The following is a 21,208-nucleotide window of genomic DNA, read 5'->3' as shown; positions in this document are numbered from 1 at the left end:
TGGTGTGATATCAGGTGCTCCGTAAGGATAAGCTCAACAGTGATGCGTCTTCCAAAATGGGGACGAGGTTATTTGGGGCGAATTGTCTCAACTTAATACATATATTATACTTTCGTATTATTAAAGTTAATGACCTTTTCCTTGATATTATTAGATTGATATTTAATATAAATATTTGTATTATTTTTTTTTCTATTCTATTGAATAAATTGTTGCATATATATTTTATTTTGCTTTACGAAACAGTCACGAATTATCAGCGAACGGGATAGCAACGACAAGCGGTATTTTTAACCGCTATTTATTAAACCGTCAGAAAACTAACTTAGCCATGAGTTTAGCTTTAAGGTACAGAGTGCACGGGTTTCGAGTATTTGTATTGCAATGTAATCGAAAGTAAATCCTACTTTAAACGTTTTGATTTCGTCGTTACAGTCAAAAATATTTGCAAATCTTTCAAGTTCTGACAAGTCGAATTTCATGTGTGAAAGGATATGATTACAAAAATTAATTATTTCAAAGTTGTCATTGTGAAAGCATTGACTTGTAAACTTGTTAAATTACTGAAATTAACGTTTGATGTCAACAACGACACAAAATTAAAGTAAAACATTTTTATAATTTGGACCATCTAAGTTAGCCACTGGCACTAGCCATGCTGATAAAATATTTATATAGAAGCCAGGGGTTAAAAAATCCACTAGCCCGACGTCCGGGACTACAGCATTTAGGCCTCGGGCAACCAGAACTTGTAACCCAATATGCCCGACGGACTAGTAACAAAAAATTCTTGGCGTTTCCAAAATAGAAAGTGGAAAATCCCCTCATCACTATTCTATCTTAGCCAATCAGATTCGACTTCTTCTTCTTCTTCCAGGTAAGGAACCGAATTCAAATTTTGAATGTATGAGGTCCCGCGAAAACTAACGCAATGTCGGACAACACAGAAAGTTTTCTCTTGGCTATTTACAGGATAAAACGTTCTCTATATATATACAATTAAAACTATTTACAGGATGTTACTGTCTAAATTTTAGCAGAGCATGCCTTCAGGGCAGCTCTGAATCCATCAACTGTGTCAGCTGATGTTGCTGATGTTGGAAGTTGGTTCCAGTCTCTAATGGTCCTTGGAAAAAATGATTGTAAATAAGGACTCTGTGACGGGCAACTTATAATATCCGTGTTTTAAAGATTTTAATGATATCAAGCCTATCAAGCCAGTCCAGTTCACAGTACTATCACGTGGTACAATTCTCATTTACATATCATGAATATTAATTAGCAAAACCACTACTAATTTCTGGCAATGGGATATTTTTTTTGCTGACATAAGTTTTGGGTATCCAATTTGCTAAAATCTACTATACAACGGATAAAAAATGTTAAGTTTATAGAATTCATTGTATATTGCAGCAAACTCTGAATTTTTAAGGCATACTCGGGCTAGCAGGTCAATTTTGTTGGGCTAGTAGTTCTTCCAACAGGGCTAGTAAAATCCTGCTACCAATTAGCCCTGGGCTAGTGAGCTATAACCAGTCAGGGGACTTACTTAAATAAGTGATTTTCTAAATCACTGATTCAAGTAACATTATTTCCATAAAGGTTGGAAGTTAGAGTTGTCTTTCTTTAATAATCACCTATTTAAGTAGTACAAATTAATCACTAGAAGAAGTGATTTAATTTTATTTTAGCTTTAAATATAGAATACTAATGACCCAGGGACTAATTATGTTTCTAAACTTCTCAGAACCAACATCTGTGTTGTCTAGGATGACCAGGTCATTTCAGGTGATGACCTTGTACTGAATCTAGGATAATGACATAAAAATCACTTGTTTAAGTATCAGACCTCAATTTCCTTTCCAAAAATCACTTCTTTAAGTATCATTCTTTTAATAACCCCCACTAATTTCAACACCCCCGAACAGTGAAATTTTTATCGCGAACAGTAGAATTTTATTACATAATCTGAAAGATGAAACCTTGAACTTCATAGGAAAAATACCCCTACTGCTGGGAAAAATCTTTTAAAAAAGTATCAGTTCATTAAGTAAAGCCATTATTATAGCATTTTTTCAACTAAAATAGAATTTTCAGCTAAATGATAGCATCAAAGTCATAAACCTTGCTACTTAAAAGAAGCAAAAAGTTATTTTTTTTAAATTTTACTAATTAAAAGATATGATTTAAACCTATGTGTTTAAAATTTTGAAAAAATTACAAAATTCCAATTTGTGACAAAACCTCGAATTTGCTACTCAAATAAGTGATTTAAAAATCACTTATTTCAGTAAGTCCCCTGACTGATAACAAAATTTCTTAACCCCTGGAAGCTGTTTGGTCAATTTATGTAGTATATTCATAATAACCAACTCAAGTTTGGTCTATCGATTTTCAGGAATTTTAATTTAAGTACTGACAATGACTGAAAGCCATAAAAATCTATTTTATTTTTGAGAAAATACATTTTGTTTTCAATTTCCAATGCAGTTGGAACATATATATAATGACGGGACTTGACACTACTTACCAAACTATGTAATTTGTAATTGTAACCGATTTTATAGTCAATAAAGACGATTAGGAAACAGATGTATTAAAATATTTACTCACTTTTATCCTAATAATTTCTGATAATATCAATAAAATGTCATTCAAACTAATGTTTTGCATTAATTTCATTACAGAAGAGTAAAGAATGCAAACTTATTAATTAAAAAAGAAGCCGATTGCATTCCCAAATTCAAAATCATAAGAATATAAAAAAAATGTGGTACGATTGCCAATGAGACAACTGTCCACAAGAGACCAAAATGACACAGATATTAACAACTATAGGTTAGGCCAAAATAAATAAACAGTGTGTTTCCTATTTCACCCCGAAAAAATTTAGGTAGGGTAGGTAGGTAAAACATTTTATTTTATGAAAACTTTTTATTTTTTTCTATCGATGACAGCAGAAAAAGATTCAAAATGAAATCATTTGATGTGCCTGCATGCTTCTTTGATATTTATTAGTACTTAATTAAATCTACAGGTTTTTTAATTTTCTGTAAAAAATATAAGAAATATGAAAATTAACTTACGAATTTCATGGGCCGTAATAGGAATATGTTCTTGCCAATTAATTATCTTAAAGCAAAAATGGCAGTGAAAAATCTGGCATGTTATTATTGTTTGGCCTCGTTGAACCTAACAATGTAAATGACACACAGGGTATACATGTGGGAACAGACTCCTATCCCCTTTTTAAGTAGTAGAATCACTGTAAATTTATGCTAAGCAGCGGCTTATGCTTTTTTTGGGGTAATACTCTTCCACCCTCTTTATTTAATAGATGTGTTTTGATGTTTGACAGAATTTAATCTTGAGGAGAGGGGTTCTGACAATATTAAAATTTCAGGTTTTGAGAAAAGTGAGAATCTTTGTCTTTATATTTAATACATGGAAAAAAAATGTAGATAATAATAGGGCATGATTTTTTTTTCCTTCTCTGGTATAAATTGTTGTGGGCCAGCCAGAGAAAATTTTAAAAAATAAAAGTAGACATGGTGCAGGGGCAGATTCATTTATAAATGAACATGAATCATACACCATGTCTGCCTACTGGGGAAAGTTTTCTATTTCTCGGTTCACATTGTCTGCCTCTTGTCATCATTAACTCCAACTGTCAAATCCCCAAAAGCATTAACAGCCGTTATGTTGCGTCCGAGAACAATTTTTTACAACATTCGTAGAGCATTTTTTACAACAAAAGCTAGATTGATTTTAGCAGTAAATTAATCTCATTTTACTCTTGAAATTATTTGTCAATTATCGTCTTGTCATATGTTTTCGTATGTCATAAAACTTTTTTTTCGTCTATAGGTCCATCATGTTGTTCTTTAAAAAGATTCATCATATTGTAATTATCCGAAATTGATGTCATTATATTTGCAAACATGTGATCACATTTTGCATATATATGACAGCTAATAAATACGCTGCACAGTTGTTGAAAAGCCATGCTCGTTTATTTAAAATCTTGGTTTTTGAAAAGCTTGACTTATCCATATTGGTCGTTGCTATCAAACGTTTTGAAGATTGTAGTTTTCTAAATAAATAGTCGGATCCGGACAGACTGAAAAATCCGGATTTTTCATATTTTTTAAAATTTTTGTCAATAAAATGTTTAGGGTCGGCATCAGAAACGGAGGTAGGGTCAGGAAACCGGAAACACACTATTAATTTATTTTGGCCTTATCGTATGGCCTCCAACAATGAGCAAAGCCCACACCTCATAGTCAGCTATAAAAGGCTCCGAAATGACAATGTAAAACAATGCAAACGAGAAAATAAACTGTAAAACAATGCAAACGAGAAAATAAACGGCCTTATTTATATAAAAAATGAATGAAAAACAAATATGTACAAAATGTAACACTTAAACAAACGACAACCACTGAATTACAGGCTCCTGACTTGGGATAGGCACATACATGTTCATACATAATGGCGGGGTTAAACATGTTAGCGGGATCCCATTATAAAACACTTCACATCAAATAAATCAAACTTATTTGGGTCATTTTACATTTTCCGTATGATAAAACTTAAAGTTTTTAATTTATAATTAATTAAGTTATAGACAACTTTCGAGTTCAATACATTTCCATCAAAAACTCTGGTTTTAGTGAACGTCATTTGTGCGTTTAGGGGCGTCGTCACTTCCGTTTCAATGTTGAGCAAGTGGTTGGAAAACTATAATTCTATATTGTACGAATTATTCAGCAAATTAAATTCTCAAAATTGACAATCAGCACTGCTGTCATTAGGGAATTGTCATTAAGTACCTACAGAACAACCATTATTTCTAGTTTATCCTGCACAATGACGATCACTAAGACGCTTGATGAACGTAAATATTGCAGGGATACAGGCGATCCCCTCTATCTGGTAAATGACGTCATAAAGGCGTGCATAATTGACGAGTTTTTGCCAGTGACGGATGAACTCGAAAGTGGTCTATTGTGGTTAATTGATTGAGCAATTTCGATGCTATAGTCAGAGGCTACCAAAACCCATAAATCTCGCGAGGTCAGATTCAACAAATGTTCTATTCAAGGGCACCCAAAGGCCATCAAAGGGTTTTCAATGCAGCGAAATCCAAACACGTAGGTGGGCCTCAGCTGGCCCCTAATAAAAATGTCTAGTACATATGTACAGTTCATCATCATCATGCTTATTAAGAAGAGAAAAAAACATAATGTTAAATTGATTCTCATTAGCTATATAGCCATTTAGCATTTTGTTTAGTCATTATCTAAAAAATCATTATTTTATTTCTTTGTGCAATGCCATTTTAACAATCATAAAAGTAAGAAAGCCTTACTATGTTATTGTCTTTGTAAGTGAGGCCTGAACCAAAAAATAAGTTTACTGAATTTCTGTTGAAAAATTAAATAAGGCTAAGCTGAAATACAGAATCCCCTCCTTTCCGTATGTTGGACTGCATTGGTGGTAGCTTGTTCACCTTGAGTACACTGGTTGTGAGTTCCAACAAATGAATTGAAAATTTGTATTTTCTGCTTCTCTGCTTAGCACGCAGCATTAAGGAGTAATTCAAATTGCATAGACTGGTCAGCTTCATTTGCACATTTACCTTGTGAACTAAAAATGTAGCATGGTAAAAATTAGGCTCAGTGTGTTGGTCTAGTACAAATTAAGGTTGATATTCATATTACATTAACATGTTCTAGTCCTGAATATGCTTATTAATTTGCTGCTGGATGTTAAGCAATCATCCAATGTTATCTTCTTCCTAATGTTGGTTACACAAATGTATATCACATACTTATATATTTATAAGTAAGTTAGTCATGTTAGTACACTGTACATATGTAGTAGTGGCTAGTGTTTCCTGCAACTTTTCACATCACATGGCGTCCGTCGACGATAACTTTTACAAAAATCTTCTCCTCTGAAACTACTGGGCCAAATTTAACCAAACTTGGTCACAATCATCACTAGGGTATCTAGTTTAAAAATTGTGTCCTGTTACCCGGCCAACCAACCAAGATGGCCGCCATGGCTAAAAATAGAACATGGGGGTAAAATGTAGATTTTGGCTTATAACTCTGAAACCAAAGCATTTAGAGCAAATCAGACTGGAGAAAAATTGTTTATCAGGTCAAGAACTATCTGTCCTGAAATTTTCAGAACAATCAGACAACTGGTTGTTGGGTTTCTGCCCCTAATTTGGTAATTTTAAGGAAATTTTGCCGTTTTTGGTTATTACAATGTATCTTGAACATGTTGAATATTATTATAGATAAAGATAAACTGTAAACAGCAATTATGTTCTGCAAAGTAAGATCTACAAATAAGTCCACATGACCAAAATGGTCCGTTGACCCCGTAAGGAGTTATTGCCCTTTATAGTCATTTTTTACCAATTTTTCGTGAATTTTTGTAAACTTTTACAAAAATCTTCTACTCTCAAACTACTGGGCCAAATTTAACCAAACTTGGCCACAATCATCACTGGGGTATCTAGTTTAGGCCAACCAACCAAGATGGCTGCCATGGCTAAAAATAGAACATAGGGGTAAAATGTAGATTTTGGCTTATAACTCTGAAACCAAAGCATTTAGAGCAAATCTGACAAGGGGTTAAATTGTTTATCAAGTCAATATCTATCTGCCTAGATGAATTGGACAACTGGTTGTTGGTTTGCTGCCTCCCCAATTGGTACTTTTAAAAGACATTTTGCCATTTTGGTTATTATCTTGAATACTGTTATAGATAGAGAAAATTGTAAGTACCAAGAATGTTCAGTAAAGTAAGATTCAGGCCTGGGGCCATTACATTGCAATGTAATGCATTACATTACAATTACTTTGTGATTCTTCCATTACAATTACAATTACATTTTTTCTCACATGTAATGCATTACATTACAATTACTTTGCCTGTGTAATGCATTACATTACACATTACTTTTTCAATATAAAAACAAAAAGCATTTCAAAAAGAGAGGTATATATACATATGTATACAGTGTTAGGGACATAGACTTCAAATACTGGTTAATTAATATGTCCATTGCACTTAATCATCATATTAAAAGTGGTTTAAATGTGATGCCATTAAGAGAACAGCGATCAGTTCTGTACACCTTTCCGGCAATACTTAAAAGCCTTTCTACAGGCTGAGGAGCTTTAACATTAAAGGATTATCTTGTGAAATGCCTAAGGGTTCTGTGAGGACAAACATAAGTTGAGAAGATTTGATTGCAATAAAAACATTGTGATATTAATTAGGTGAAATAACAACAATGACAGGACCCAAACCACAGTTTGGTTTAAAAATGTTGTTTGATATATTCAATATTTCATCGAAATACATGTAAGGTAATTATAGAATTATGAAATTTTCATCTTCATATTTTTTCATTGATCTATATAGTTTTGTTTGATAATTTTTTTTATAAGATTTTTCAAAGACCACCTAACACCAAAATATTCCCATATCATATTAAACAAATATCAGAAACCAAGATCAACAATTTTTCAAACATCTTCTCCTCTGAAACTACTGAATGGATTTGAATGAAACTTAACATGATTGTTCCTTAGTATATCCTGCACAAAATGTGCGCTTCGATTTTTGATCCGTCAAAAAACATGGCCGCCGTTACTTAAAATAGAACATAGGGGTCAAATGCAGTTTTTGGCTTATATGTCAAAAACGAAAGCATTAAGAGCAAATCTGACATGGAGTAAAAATGTTCATTAGGTCAAGATCTATCAGCCCTGAAATATTCAGATGAATCAAACATCCAATTGTTGGGTTGCTGCCACTTAATTGGTAATTTTAAGGAAATTTTGCAGTTTTTGGTCATTATCTTGAATATTATTATAGATAAAGATAAACTGTAAACAGCAAATATGATCAGCAAAGTAAGATCTACAAATAAGTTAATATGACCAAAATTGTCAATTGACCCCTTAAGGGGTTATTGTCCTTTAATGACAATTTTTCACAATTTGTTCATCATATTTGCTAACTTTAAAAAATCTTCTCCTCTGAAACTACTGAATGGATTTGGTTAAAACTTAGCATGGTTGTTCCTTAGATTATCCTGCACAAAGTGTGTGCTTTGATTTTTGATCCGTCAAAAAACATGGCGGCCGTTACTTAAAATAGAACATAGGGGTCAAATGCAGTTTTTGGCTTATATCTCAAAAACGAAAGCATTAAGAGCAAATCTGACATGGAGTAAAAATGTTCATTAGGTCAATATCTATCAGCCCTGAAATTTTCAGATGAATCAAACATCCAATTGTTGGGTTGCTGCCACTTAATTGGTAATTTTAAGGAAATTTTGAAGTTTTTGGTCATTATCTTGAATATTATTATAGATAAAGATAAACTGTAAACAGCAAATATGATCAGCAAAGTAAGATCTACAAATAAGTTAATATGACAAAAATTGTCAATTGACCCCTTAAGGGGTTATTGTCCTTTAATGACAATTTTTCACAATTTGTTCATCATATTTGCTAACTTTAAAAAATCTTCTCCTCTGAAACTACTGAATGGATTTGGTTAAAACTTAGCATGGTTGTTCCTTAGATTATCCTGCACAAAGTGTGTGCTTTGATTTTTGATCCGTCAAAAAACATGGCGGCCGTTACTTAAAATAGAACATAGGGGTCAAATGCAGTTTTTGGCTTATATCTCAAAAACGAAAGCATTAAGAGCAAATCTGACATGGAGTAAAAATGTTCATTAGGTCAATATCTATCAGCCCTGAAATTTTCAGATGAATCAAACATCCAATTGTTGGGTTGCTGCCACTTAATTGGTAATTTTAAGGAAATTTTGAAGTTTTTGGTCATTATCTTGAATATTATTATAGATAAAGATAAACTGTAAACAGCAAATATGATCAGCAAAGTAAGATCTACAAATAAGTTAATATGACAAAAATTGTCAATTGACCCCTTAAGGGGTTATTGTCCTTTAATGACAATTTTTCACAATTTGTTCATCATATTTGCTAACTTTAAAAAATCTTCTCCTCTGAAACTACTGAATGGATTTGGTTAAAACTTAGCATGGTTGTTCCTTAGATTATCCTGCACAAAGTGTGTACTTTGATTTTTGATCCGTCAAAAAACATGGCCACCGTTACTTAAAATAGAACATAGGGGTCAAATGCAGTTTTTGGCTTATATCTCAAAAACAAAAGCATTAAGAGCAAATCTGACATGGAGTAAAAATGTTCATTAGGTCAATATCTATCAGCCCTGAAATTTTCAGATGAATCAAACATCCAATTGTTGGGTTGCTGCCACTTAATTGGTAATTTTAAGGAAATTTTGCAGTTTTTGGTCATTATCTTGAATATTATTATAGATAAAGATAAACTGTAAACAGCAAATATGATCAGCAAAGTAAGATCTACAAATAAGTCAATTTGACCAAAATTGTCAATTGACCTCTTTAGGAGTTATTGCCCTTTAAAGACTTTTTTCACAATTTGTTCATCATGTTGACTTACTTTAAAAAATCTTCTCTTATGAAACTGCTGTATCAATTTCAGCCAAACTTAGGCTAAATGAGTTTCAGAGTTTCAGAGTATCTAGTATAAATTTTATATTTCATTTCCTTGTATGTCAAGAAACATAGCTCCTATGGCTAAAATAGAACATAGGAGAAAATGATTTTTTTTTGCTTTTGAAGAAAATAGGACGATTCAAAAAACATTTAAATAAATTGAAAAGCCAAAATAATCATTGATGAGAGATTAAACCAAAAAAATTCAGGTGAGCGATTCAGGCTCTTGAGAGCCTCTTGTATATTTCTTACCTTGATGTGTGTTTTAAAGATTGATGTAATTTATTTAATACAGTAATTAACTGTGACAAAAATTTTATTCCATACATTCTTTTGTTTTTGTTAATATTTTATTTTTATTATACAATATTCTTCAATTTTATCTATTTTACCAATTTGTAATGAAAAGTAATGTACTGTAATGGAGGCATTATATCAATTTTTAACTAAAGTAATCATTACATTACATGTAATTGTAATGCAGAAAATGTGCATTACAAATTACTTTGCATTACATCCCAAAAAAGTAATATTACAATGCATTACAATTACAAATTACCATTACCCCAGGCCTGCTACAAACACATCACCAAAACACAATTTTGTCATGAATCCATCTGTGTCCTTTTTTTAATATGCACATAGACCAAGGTGAGCGACACAGGCTCTTTAGCATGTTTAGAGTCTCTAGTTTTTTTTTCATTAGGGCACTTTTTGTTTGGAGGACTACACTATCACATTCACTTACAAATCACTTACCATTTGCTTACCGGTATATTACAAAAATTGAGTTTCAGAAAATTGAACTTTGACATGTTTAAAATAAGTTCTTTTATTTTTTCATATTATATAGTTTCATTAATACAATGCTTTTGTGGAGAAAAATATCCTACCATTTATATGTACAGCTTATATTTTAATTACCTTCTAAAAAGAACGTACCAAAATTGTAGATTCTCTGACGAAAGTACAGCATATTGTTTACTAGATCTTATCGTTATCAAAATTGATAATTTGGAGCATTGTATAGTTTGAAGTGACTAGTTGGGTGAAAATTAAGCACTCATTATGATCATGTTACATATCATGTACATGTATATGAAATAAATAACCGTTTTAATTTTGTTATAGAGCTGAATTTGCTTTAGACAAGACAAAGAAAAAGAAGAAAAGAGAATTAGCTGAAGAACAGAAACAAGAAATTAAAGAAGCATTTGATTTATTCGATACAGATAAAGACAGAGCTATAGATTATCATGAACTCAAGGTAACATAAAATTAAAACATGTCTTTAGAATAAATAATACAGAGCTATAAATTTTCATGATCTTGAGATCCTAGGGGTATTAAACATAAAACTTGTCTTAGCCTCGGACCAAGATATAGGTTGTTGTGAATCCATTATTATTACCTTGTTGGTCATTTCTTGGGAATTTAGGTAAACTATGTAGTTTAAAAATGGTCGTACGGTCGTTCCATACGCGTACGGTCGGACCGTATGAGTATACGGGTACGGTCCAGCTGACCATACATGTTTTGGGATCATATAGGTTAAATTCAAACAAACATTTATCAAAATCTTTATTTTTCGTTATACAAACTGTTATAATTACAGTTAGATGGATAAAGTGAATAAGCGAACAATTGAAATTAAATATTTGTTTGTCCGATAATTCTATTTTGTTACTCAAGGTGACACTGGTTTCCTCAAAGAACGTCATATTTTTTTTACATTTATTTAACATGTTTTGATCATGCATGTTCCTTTGCATATGCATTTTTTTGTAAAGTTCCTAAATATTCTAAAACTATTGTTCTCCCACTCTATGTTTACTTCCGATAACTTCAATTTCAATGAGCATACTGGGCTGCTATTAATAAATTACTGACATGCTAAATATAGGAGATTAACAGATTAAATAAGCGTGATTTTTTTAAATAGTTATAATATGAAAAGTTTTTATTTCAATTACTGTTGAACTTTTTATATTAATTTCAGATATAAGTTATGTTGATCTGCCATATACTTTTGTATCTAATAAACTTGACCAACTTCTTAATATTAGTCAGACCGTACGCTTACTATTTGTACATATATCATCATGATCATGCAAGTATATCAAAAGACAGGGCTTTGGATAATTACAAGTTATATATGTCCTCATGATATCTACTGCCTAATTTTATAATATTGATTAAAATTTGCATTTTTAGTTTAAAAATATCACTTATATATATATATGCTATATGTTGTACATTTGTAATTCCTGAAAACACAAGCATTTTATAAAAAAAGGTACTCCCAAATTTTTATCAGTTTTCTTGTTCATTTATAAAATCAACACACTAACTGAAATGAATCCAGAAATTTGTGAAGTTCTGCAATTTTTATCCATTGCATGTCTTGGTTTGTACCCAAATTGCACCTATTCAGCAAAAATAGCAGCGGAAATCTTACAAGATTTCCTAGAGACTAAACAATTTGTATTTTCATGATTTGATACTATGCACGTCTTTCAACATAGGTAAATATATTTAGATACATGTATATACAAAACGTTCACAGTATTTATCAACAGATACAGTGTTTACTGAAAAAAGCAAAATGTCATCTTTTCAAAATGAGCAAACACAATATATAACCAATTTTAAAAATATGAAGAGAAATCATGGACTTATATCCAATTATTCAAAATATTTGAAGAAATTAAACAAAAGCCCTGTTATTCGACTTTTGACAATGCAAATTTAAGCATGGATGCAATTTGGGTACTCCTCATTACAGAATCATTGATGGTTTGGAGGTCAGTTCAGACCATTTTTTCTATGATTCGATATGGATTAAAATTAAAATGGTGAAACCATATTGAACAGATATATCATGTTAAGGAGGGGTATTTGCGAAATAATCAGTCGAGAGAATGTTAAATTTCACGAGCCGTAAGGCGAGGGAAATTCATTCTCAAGACTGGTATTTTTCGCAAATACCCCTCAATAACATGATATATCTGTTTAATTACACCGAATGTTAATGTACTAAAACGCATTGATGATCGTGACGTTACAAGCGTCCGGTCGGATAGAGTATTTTTTGGCAAATACCACGGCAGAGAGGGTAAAAAAGGCATATCCTTTTAGCAAATACCCCGGCAGCGTTAAAAATGAACGATATTCATTTGATAACAGTAAATTGGTGAAAAATACACTGGCTATTAACCAATCAAAACCCCGGATTCTTACATAAGGTGTAATTAAGTAAATAATGATACATCTACAAAATAAACACATAATGTAAACTTTGGCTTAAGCATAACATGCATAAATAAACGTAGGTTATAAAACTGTCAAAATAGGTGCAATTTGGGTAGATAATAGACTCATTTTAAACAAGATTTGTTTGCGAAATCATATTTTATTTAATTTATTGTCTTATTTTTTAAGGTTGCTATGAGAGCACTTGGTTTTGATGTTAAGAAAGCTGATGTGTTAAAAATTTTACGAGATTATGACAGAGAAGGGACGGGTAAAATTTCATTTGAAGATTTTAATGAAGTCAGTAAGTATGTCCTACACATTTCACATTTTGTTTCGTTATAAATTTCCAAAATCTATGACTGTTCTACCAACATTCAAAATGATTAATACTGACCCTTACATTACATTCTGCATATGAGTTTTCATTCCATCTCATGGAATTAGGATTAGAACAATCAATTTGATTTAGCAATCTGATTATAATTAATTCGACATGCAAAAAGCAGATACTAGATATTTCAAACCATCTGATTAAGTGTTACTGGGGATTCAATATTATTCGTTGGATACCAATTTTCATTGATTTCCTGGTAACCCCAAAACAACGAATTTAAATGTACAACGATTTTCAAATTGTTTATAGGTGTTTATGTAGTCTTTTGAAAAACCAAGATATCAAATATCCACGAAAATTGGTACCCACGAAAAAAATGATTCCACAGTATGTTAACAGGATTGCAGGGTTAAGTTGTAGGTGTATTATTAATTAATGGTGAAGACTTTCAACACTTGTTTTTGACAGATGTGAAAAATTATCACAAAAGGAACAAAATTTACATTGTTTATTTTTACCTGGAAAGTGATAATTCTGCCAACTATAATTTTTTAGTTAGACACATTAACCCAAATTGAAGGTTGCATCCACTGTCCACTAATATTGATTAAGATAAGCCAATAAGTTATCAAAATCAAATGTCTCTATTTCCAGTGACAGATATGATGTTAGAAAGAGACCCACAAGAAGAGATAATAAAAGCATTTAAACTATTTGATGATGATACATCAGGGAAAATAAGTTTACGAAATCTAAGAAGAGTGGCTAGGTAATTATAGTTCTATTTTCTTGTTATTAAATGGAGAATGGAAAGGGGAATGTGCCAAAGAGACAACAACCCAACCAAACAGCAGAAAACAGATGGGGCAAACAATGGTTCTTCAACACAGGGAGAAAATAGGGGACCCGGAGGTGTGCATCTGCTGACCCCTAAACAAAAATGTGTACTATTTCCATAATAACGGACGTCATACTAAACTCTGAAATATATAAATGAACTAAAATAAAAAATCATACAAGACTATTGAACAGAGGCACCTGACTGGGGACAGGCGAAAAATGCAGTGGGGTTAAACATGTGTAGTAAGATCTCAACCCACCCCCTATACCTCTTGAAACAACAAACACACAGCAATATCTACAGGAGAACTCAGAAGTGTGAGTCCTATTTTGTCATCATACCTAAATGCATTGATTATGAAATATGTGTAGTGGACAAAATAATTCTTAAAATAAGATCTTTCTCTTTAATAGATTATATTTGTTGCACATTTCCTGATAAGAAAACCATTATTAGCAATTTTTGGGATACGATTGCTTTTAAGCAATCTGTAGATTTATACCATTGACTCAGGGCCATGCCCTTACGTCAACTGTTTTACTCTAAACATCAAGGAACATCTCAGAGATCTTGAGATTGTCTTGCTTTAAATGGTATAAAAAACAAAAGGATTGAATTTAAACAACTGTCCTATAATGTTCTTCTCATAATCTTCATGTGTCGATATTTCCCTTGACTTGTATGCATGTTTTTAACAACACAGAAAATCAGAATTAAGCAGTATTTATATTTAGTGTTTTTATAAATTTAGAAACATGTCAGAGGCAGAATTCCCCAGTTTTGATAACATGCGAGAGTTTTCTGAATTCCTATCGATAGATCTATTTCTGTCATATATATAAGAACTGATGTGGAGTTTTCATATATGTCACTGTTATGAAATTGATATTTGATATTGTACTTCCTTAAAGAAATGGAGGTCGTTTAATTAACATTTAATATACTTCCTTACTACAAATCACAAGTCTAAGGTTTGGTTAGGTAATTTTGAATGGTTGCTCTGGATTCCCCACTCCATTGATTAATTTGAAACTCACGAGATCCTTTCTATGTCTGTCTGCTATTGAGGGTTATTGTTGTTGCATAATTTTAAATCATATGCATCAGTTAAATTAAAATAAATGTAGTCCACAACGTAAAGGTGTAACTAGAACACCCCTTCAGCCAAAATGGAGTCTTCCATATTATTGCTTCGAGTTGTCTCCCTTCCGTAAGAAGTCTTTCAACGGCAATACGTCAAGAAAAATTAACTCGTTCTGTCGATAGACGTCATATTATATTAAAACGGAACGCAATTTAAACAGAGGAATGTGTACAGAAAGGAGTCATGCCCACTGACCCAAAGGAAATTAAATATTTAAAGAGTTAGGAATAGGGGTTTCACCTAGAATTCACGTAGGAAAATAGGTGATAAGATATGAAGTGAAATACCTTCTCTCACTCTCAGTGACTGCTGTGGAAAGTCAACTTGGAATTAATAGTACAAAAATAAAACACAATAAGTACATAGTTCATACACTTGTATCGAGGATTGGCTATTTTTAAAGTTGAATAACTATTCAGATTACGTAAATTACATTTTACAAGTATTTTACACGTGCAGTTGAATTATTTTTGAAAATAATACTAATACATGTATCAATGAAAACAATGGCAATCGTATCCCTCAGAGCAATCTGCTCTTTGATAAATAAAACCAATTATTTGGAGTAACAAAATTGGACTTTGATTACATTGTTTTACCTGCAAACACAGACCTAGACACCATTGAATTTTACTGTAATATTTATCAGTTGTTTTATCCACTTATAATGCTTACTTTTTATAATATATAAAACAAATAAAACTTTGCTAAATGTTTGCCATTAAGGTCAGTACATAAAGTCTGAACTAGCCTAGGTCACAAAAAGAAATAGTTAGAACTTTCAATTTCCAGACAATATTCTCATTTAGCCTTATATAATTAGTGACATGTACCCAAGGTAGTACAAGGATCACAGACCAATACGGTAGTATTCAACTAAATTGAGAATGGATACAAGGAATATGTCAAAGAGACAACAACCATGACAACTTGACCAAATAACAGAAAAAAGTAAAATTACAAAAATACTGAACTCTAGAGGAAAATTCCAAACGGAAATTCCCTAATCAAATGGCAAAATCAAAAGCTCAAACACATCAAGTGAAAGGAAAACAAATGTTATATTCCTGACTTAAGCTTGGTACAGGCATTTTCACAAAGTCACTTATACGATTAGATATAATGTACATCTATTTTGAAGAAGTCTTGATTATATTGTAGAGAATTAGGAGAAAATATGACGGATGAAGAGCTGCGAGCAATGATTGATGAGTTTGATAGAGATGGAGACGGTGAAAGTATGTATTATGTTAGAGACATTTGTCTTATCAAATGTATGGGTTGTTTAGATAACGCCAATATTTGGACTTGATGAGTATTGCAATAATAAGGATTCAAATTCTGATATCTGATACACACATCTTGATTAAGAATAACAAATATTAGTGTCTCACTTATGTTCATTGTTGAAAAATCTTAATAATAAATGCACACAATAATTTCTGAATTCATAGCATCTAGCCCTTTGGTTGTAAAACTTTACTCAATACTTTAGAGTAAAAAATGTGTGCTTGAAGCACCTTTTCTAGTATTTTGATTGGTTGAATTCTCAATGAGTTTGATAATCATACTCCAAAAATTTTTTGGATCTCTGTGATGACCATCATGTTCGTATCTTTCATCAATATCAATGCTAAAATAATTTAAGAATAGCTAACATGGCTAAAATAAAACATACTATTTGTCTACTGTTAAAATCCCAGTCTTGACCTCAACATGTCTTTTGTGGATTGCTATTGATCTTAAATTTTCTTTCTTTCATAATTTTTGTTGTTCAGTATGAGTTTTTATGCCCCACCTACGATAGTAGAGGGGCATTATGTTTTCTGGTCTGTGCGTCTGTTCGTTCGTCCGTCTGTGCGTCTGTCTGTGCATCCGTTCGCTTCAGGTTAAAGTTTTTGGTCAAGGTAGTTTTTGATGAAGTTGAAGTCGAATCAACTTCAAACTTAGTACACATGTTCCCCATGATATGATCTTTCTAATTTTAATGCCAAATTATAGTTTTGACCCCAATTTCATGGTCCACTGAACATAGAAAATGATAGTGCGAAATTCAGGTTAAAGTTTTTGGTCAAGGTAGTTTTTGATGAAGTTAAAGTTACATCAACTTGAAACTTAGTACACATGTTCCATATGATATGATATTTCTAATTTTTATTCCAAATTAAAGTTTTTACCCAATTTCACAGTCCACTGAACATAGAAAATGATAGTGCGAGTGGGGCATCTGTGTACTATGGACACATTCTTGTTTTTATTGTTGATGGTTGTATTGTGACCTATAATGATGTACACCCAGTAGGCAGTTGTCTCATTGGCAACCATACCACATCTTTTTTTTAATGCCTTTTTACAGGATGTATAATGGTATATTTTTGTCCTTCCCTCCACCTGTCTGTCTACCCAAGTGTTAGTTTGTCGTCAACATACCCAATATTAAATAAAAAAACTTCTCAACCAATTTGCATGAAACTGTAATGAATTGCTTATATCTTTTGACATGAGCTCCCTATTGAAGTTTATAAATTTAAGATTTTAAGTTCCCAAGTTATGGGGTTTTATTCATTTAAAAGAAAAATTTTGAGTTTTTAAACAATAACTCAATAATGCTTTGAGCATTTTTTAAAAAAATTTGATGACAGGTTTATATCTATTGACCATGTTGATGTGAGCTTCCTATCAACTTTTATAAATTTTAGATTTTACTCTCACAAGTTTTGGGGTTTTGTTCATTAAAAAGGGGAATTTTAAGTTTTAGACAATATCTAAATAATGTTTGAGTAGTGTTCATGAAACTTTGGTTACTGGTTCATACCTATTGATGTGAGCACCCTTTCAATTTGTTTTAAATTTAAGATTTCATGTTTTCAAAACATGCAGTTATATTCATTAAAATAGTGGAATTTTCAAGTTTCAGACAATTTTCATGAAACTTTGGTGACTGGTTTATATCTATTAAATTAACTCCCCTTAATTTTTGATAAATTCGTGATATAACATGAGTAAAGAACTTTATTCTATGAAAAAGCTATTGGCGTATTTTGTAGTCATGGCACAGCTCTTTTACTATATTCTTTGTGAACTTGATAAATGAATTGTACAGTAAGTAAATAACACTATCTTTATATTACAGTAAATGAAGATGAGTTTATTGCCATAATGACTGGAGATACATAAGAGGGCAGATCTATATAAGTACAGACATGACAGATGTGCATTTAGTACAGATATATAAAACAATAAATGTGAACATTTGTAAAGATGTGCATTTAGTATTGGTAATTAAAACAACAATTGAACATTTGTACAAATGTGCATTTAGTATTGATACATGTGCATTTATTATGGGTACATACGTTAATAAATCTGAACATTTGTTTTGTATTGGTTCATATAAAAAAACAGATGAACATTTATACAGATGTGCATTTAGTATTGGTACTTAAAAAAACAACAATGTGATCATTTGTACAGATGTGGATTTATTATTGACGTATAAAAACAAATAAACATTTGTACAGATGTGCTTTAAGTATTGATACATAAAACAACAGATGAAAATTTGTACAGATGTGCATTTAGTATACATGTGTGTGATTATCATTTCACATTTACTGTAAATTCGGAAATTTTCATTATTGCAAAAAATGCAACAGGGTTATAATGACAATAATTAAAACTCGCATTTTGATTCTTTTTTATGAATTTAACAGGATTTTTTCAATTTTGAAAAATATAAAAATCGCATTTTAAACTAAATGACAAAATCACAATAATAAATGCAATAATTTGTGAAATTAACAGTATGTCATCATCATTACAGACTCATGGATATTGTGTTCAGTTTTATTATGCATCAGTAAGAATGAAGATCAAAATACACTATTTTACATTCCTGCAAAATTTCATTGGTTGACATAGAAAAAATATGTAATTAAAAAAATTAGAGCAGCTAGCTATAATCTTGATTTTGAAACTATTTTATCAGATATTGATAGAGTTGTTCTTAAATTTATAAATATGTAAAAAAAATATGTTGCATTAATTCTTAAATTTGTGATGTAAGGAAAAAGCATTAAATACATGTAAATATTCTTTATTCCTTGTTTTAAAAATTGCATAAAACAATTGCTTTTCTTGCAACTTTTATTATGAATTCATTCTGTATCAAAATCCATGAAAATAAGTTAAATTGAAAGGATATATATTTATTGTTAGAGAAGTTGTTGTTTCAGGGATAATTTTTAAGTTAGTAAGATTGAGCTACTGTTGAAGCTTGTACATGTTGTGGATGTCAATTTTTCTTTTTCTTCCTTTAAGTACTGTCATGTTTCTTTGATATTTCCACCTAAATACTGCCGAAACTTTTTTTCTATTTTGCATTATTTTTATTTTGTAAATTCAAATTTGCTTTCTTTCCTCCATCTTTATTTTTAAAGATCAGTTATATCATTCATTGTAACACTTGTTGGTGTGAAAGAGGTATTTGTGATATTTGTATTTTATTTAAATATTTCTATATAAATGATTGCTAGTTTCCATATTATATAATAAAATTATTAAGAATTTTATGACTTGTATTTACTTTATTTAGAGTTATTGGTATACATCACTACAAAAGTCTAAAAGTCTGAAAAGACCAGTTTTTGTCTTAATTTGCATGAACTTTTACTCGACATTCTCCAAAAGTATGACTTGTGTCTTAATTTTTCTTGACAAATTATCATTTATATTAAATTTGTATTATATTTACTCGACATATTCTCGACATTCTGAATATTGTCTTAAAATTTCTTGACAAATTCTTGACATTTGAATACTGTCTTGACATTTCTTGACATATTCTTGACATTCTTATTTTTTATCAGTATGGCTTGACACATTCTGCACATTTTGGATTGTGTCTAAAATTTACTTGACAGTTCTGAGCTCTACAAATTCTGACAAATATACAACTATATCTTTTTTTCTCTTTATATATACTGTTGGTTCAAGTTATACTTCTTACAACAAATTAAAAGTTGGGCATGTAAAATAATTGAAAATTTGGATATATAAATATTTTTACAAATGCAAATATAGCTATGAAATCTAAAGTATGAAATAATTTAAATGTGGGTTTTTAAATAATTACAAATTTTGATTCCTAAATCTTATAAATTAAATGATTAAAACCAATCATACTGTAGACATATTTCATTAAACATTCACAATACTCAATGTTTATATGGTAAATAATTATTGTACCAAAATGTGGTTTATTTAAATAGCTAATCATGATGATATACAAATCATTCATTTAATAAAAGAACAAAATGTGTAATATCACCTGTTGGAATACACATGGACAGGATGTTCCCCATAAAATTAAGGTATTCCACACCCCAGAGTACACGCAACTGTCAAATAGAAATTACTGATTTACCTGTAATCAGCCATACAACTTATCAGTAAACTGACCATGCCAGTACAATTTAAAAAGTTTGTTGATAAATGAAAATGAAAATCATCATTTTGATGATGAAAAATTGAATTAAAATAAATTTTCTTCATCAAAATTATGAAGTTAATTATTTTCACATAAAAACAAATTAAATAATTCCCAAAGATTAAAAATAAATTATCATCTACTCCAGGAATAATAAGTCTGTTCACATTTCAGGCGAAATTTATACTGTTGAGATAGTGTCAAGACATATTTAAGACTGTCAAGAATGTGTGGAAACATATTCATACATTATTTAGAATGTCAAGAATATGTCAAGACATATTCAGACATTATTAAGAATGTCAAGACATATCGAGACAAATTTAAGACAGTCAAGAATTGGTCGAGACTTATCCAGACTCTTATCAGATGATACAGGAAGTTTGGAGAAATTTTAAGACAATGTTCATACTGTCAAGACACTTGTGAAGAAAAATCAAAAACCTTATTAGACAAATTCATACTATGTCAAGAATTTTTAAAAATTATTCAGGCAAATTAAGAATGTCGAGTAAAAATTCATGCTAATTCAGACAAAAACTT

The 21,208-nt window shown here is 30.9% G+C and overlaps 1 protein-coding gene across 1 annotated transcript; it reads left to right on the top strand.

The window, feature by feature from the left end:
• Window positions 1–251: 251 nt before the first annotated feature.
• Window positions 252–19,748, top strand: LOC139496151 (centrin-3). The gene is made up of 6 exons (XM_071284616.1): window positions 252–348; window positions 10,735–10,870; window positions 13,045–13,159; window positions 13,847–13,961; window positions 16,339–16,415; window positions 18,311–19,748. The coding sequence occupies exons 1-6, from the start codon at window positions 332–334 to the stop codon at window positions 18,352–18,354; spliced, it is 504 nt and encodes a 167-aa protein (XP_071140717.1). The 5' UTR covers window positions 252–331; the 3' UTR covers window positions 18,355–19,748.
• The last annotated feature ends 1,460 nt before the right edge of the window (window positions 19,749–21,208 follow it).

Source organism: Mytilus edulis, chromosome 11, assembly GCF_963676685.1.
Source record: "Mytilus edulis chromosome 11, xbMytEdul2.2, whole genome shotgun sequence".
Lineage (NCBI taxonomy): Eukaryota > Metazoa > Mollusca > Bivalvia > Mytilida > Mytilidae > Mytilus > Mytilus edulis.
Note: the sequence above shows the minus strand (reverse complement) of the source record. Positions and strands in the feature narration are given on the sequence as shown.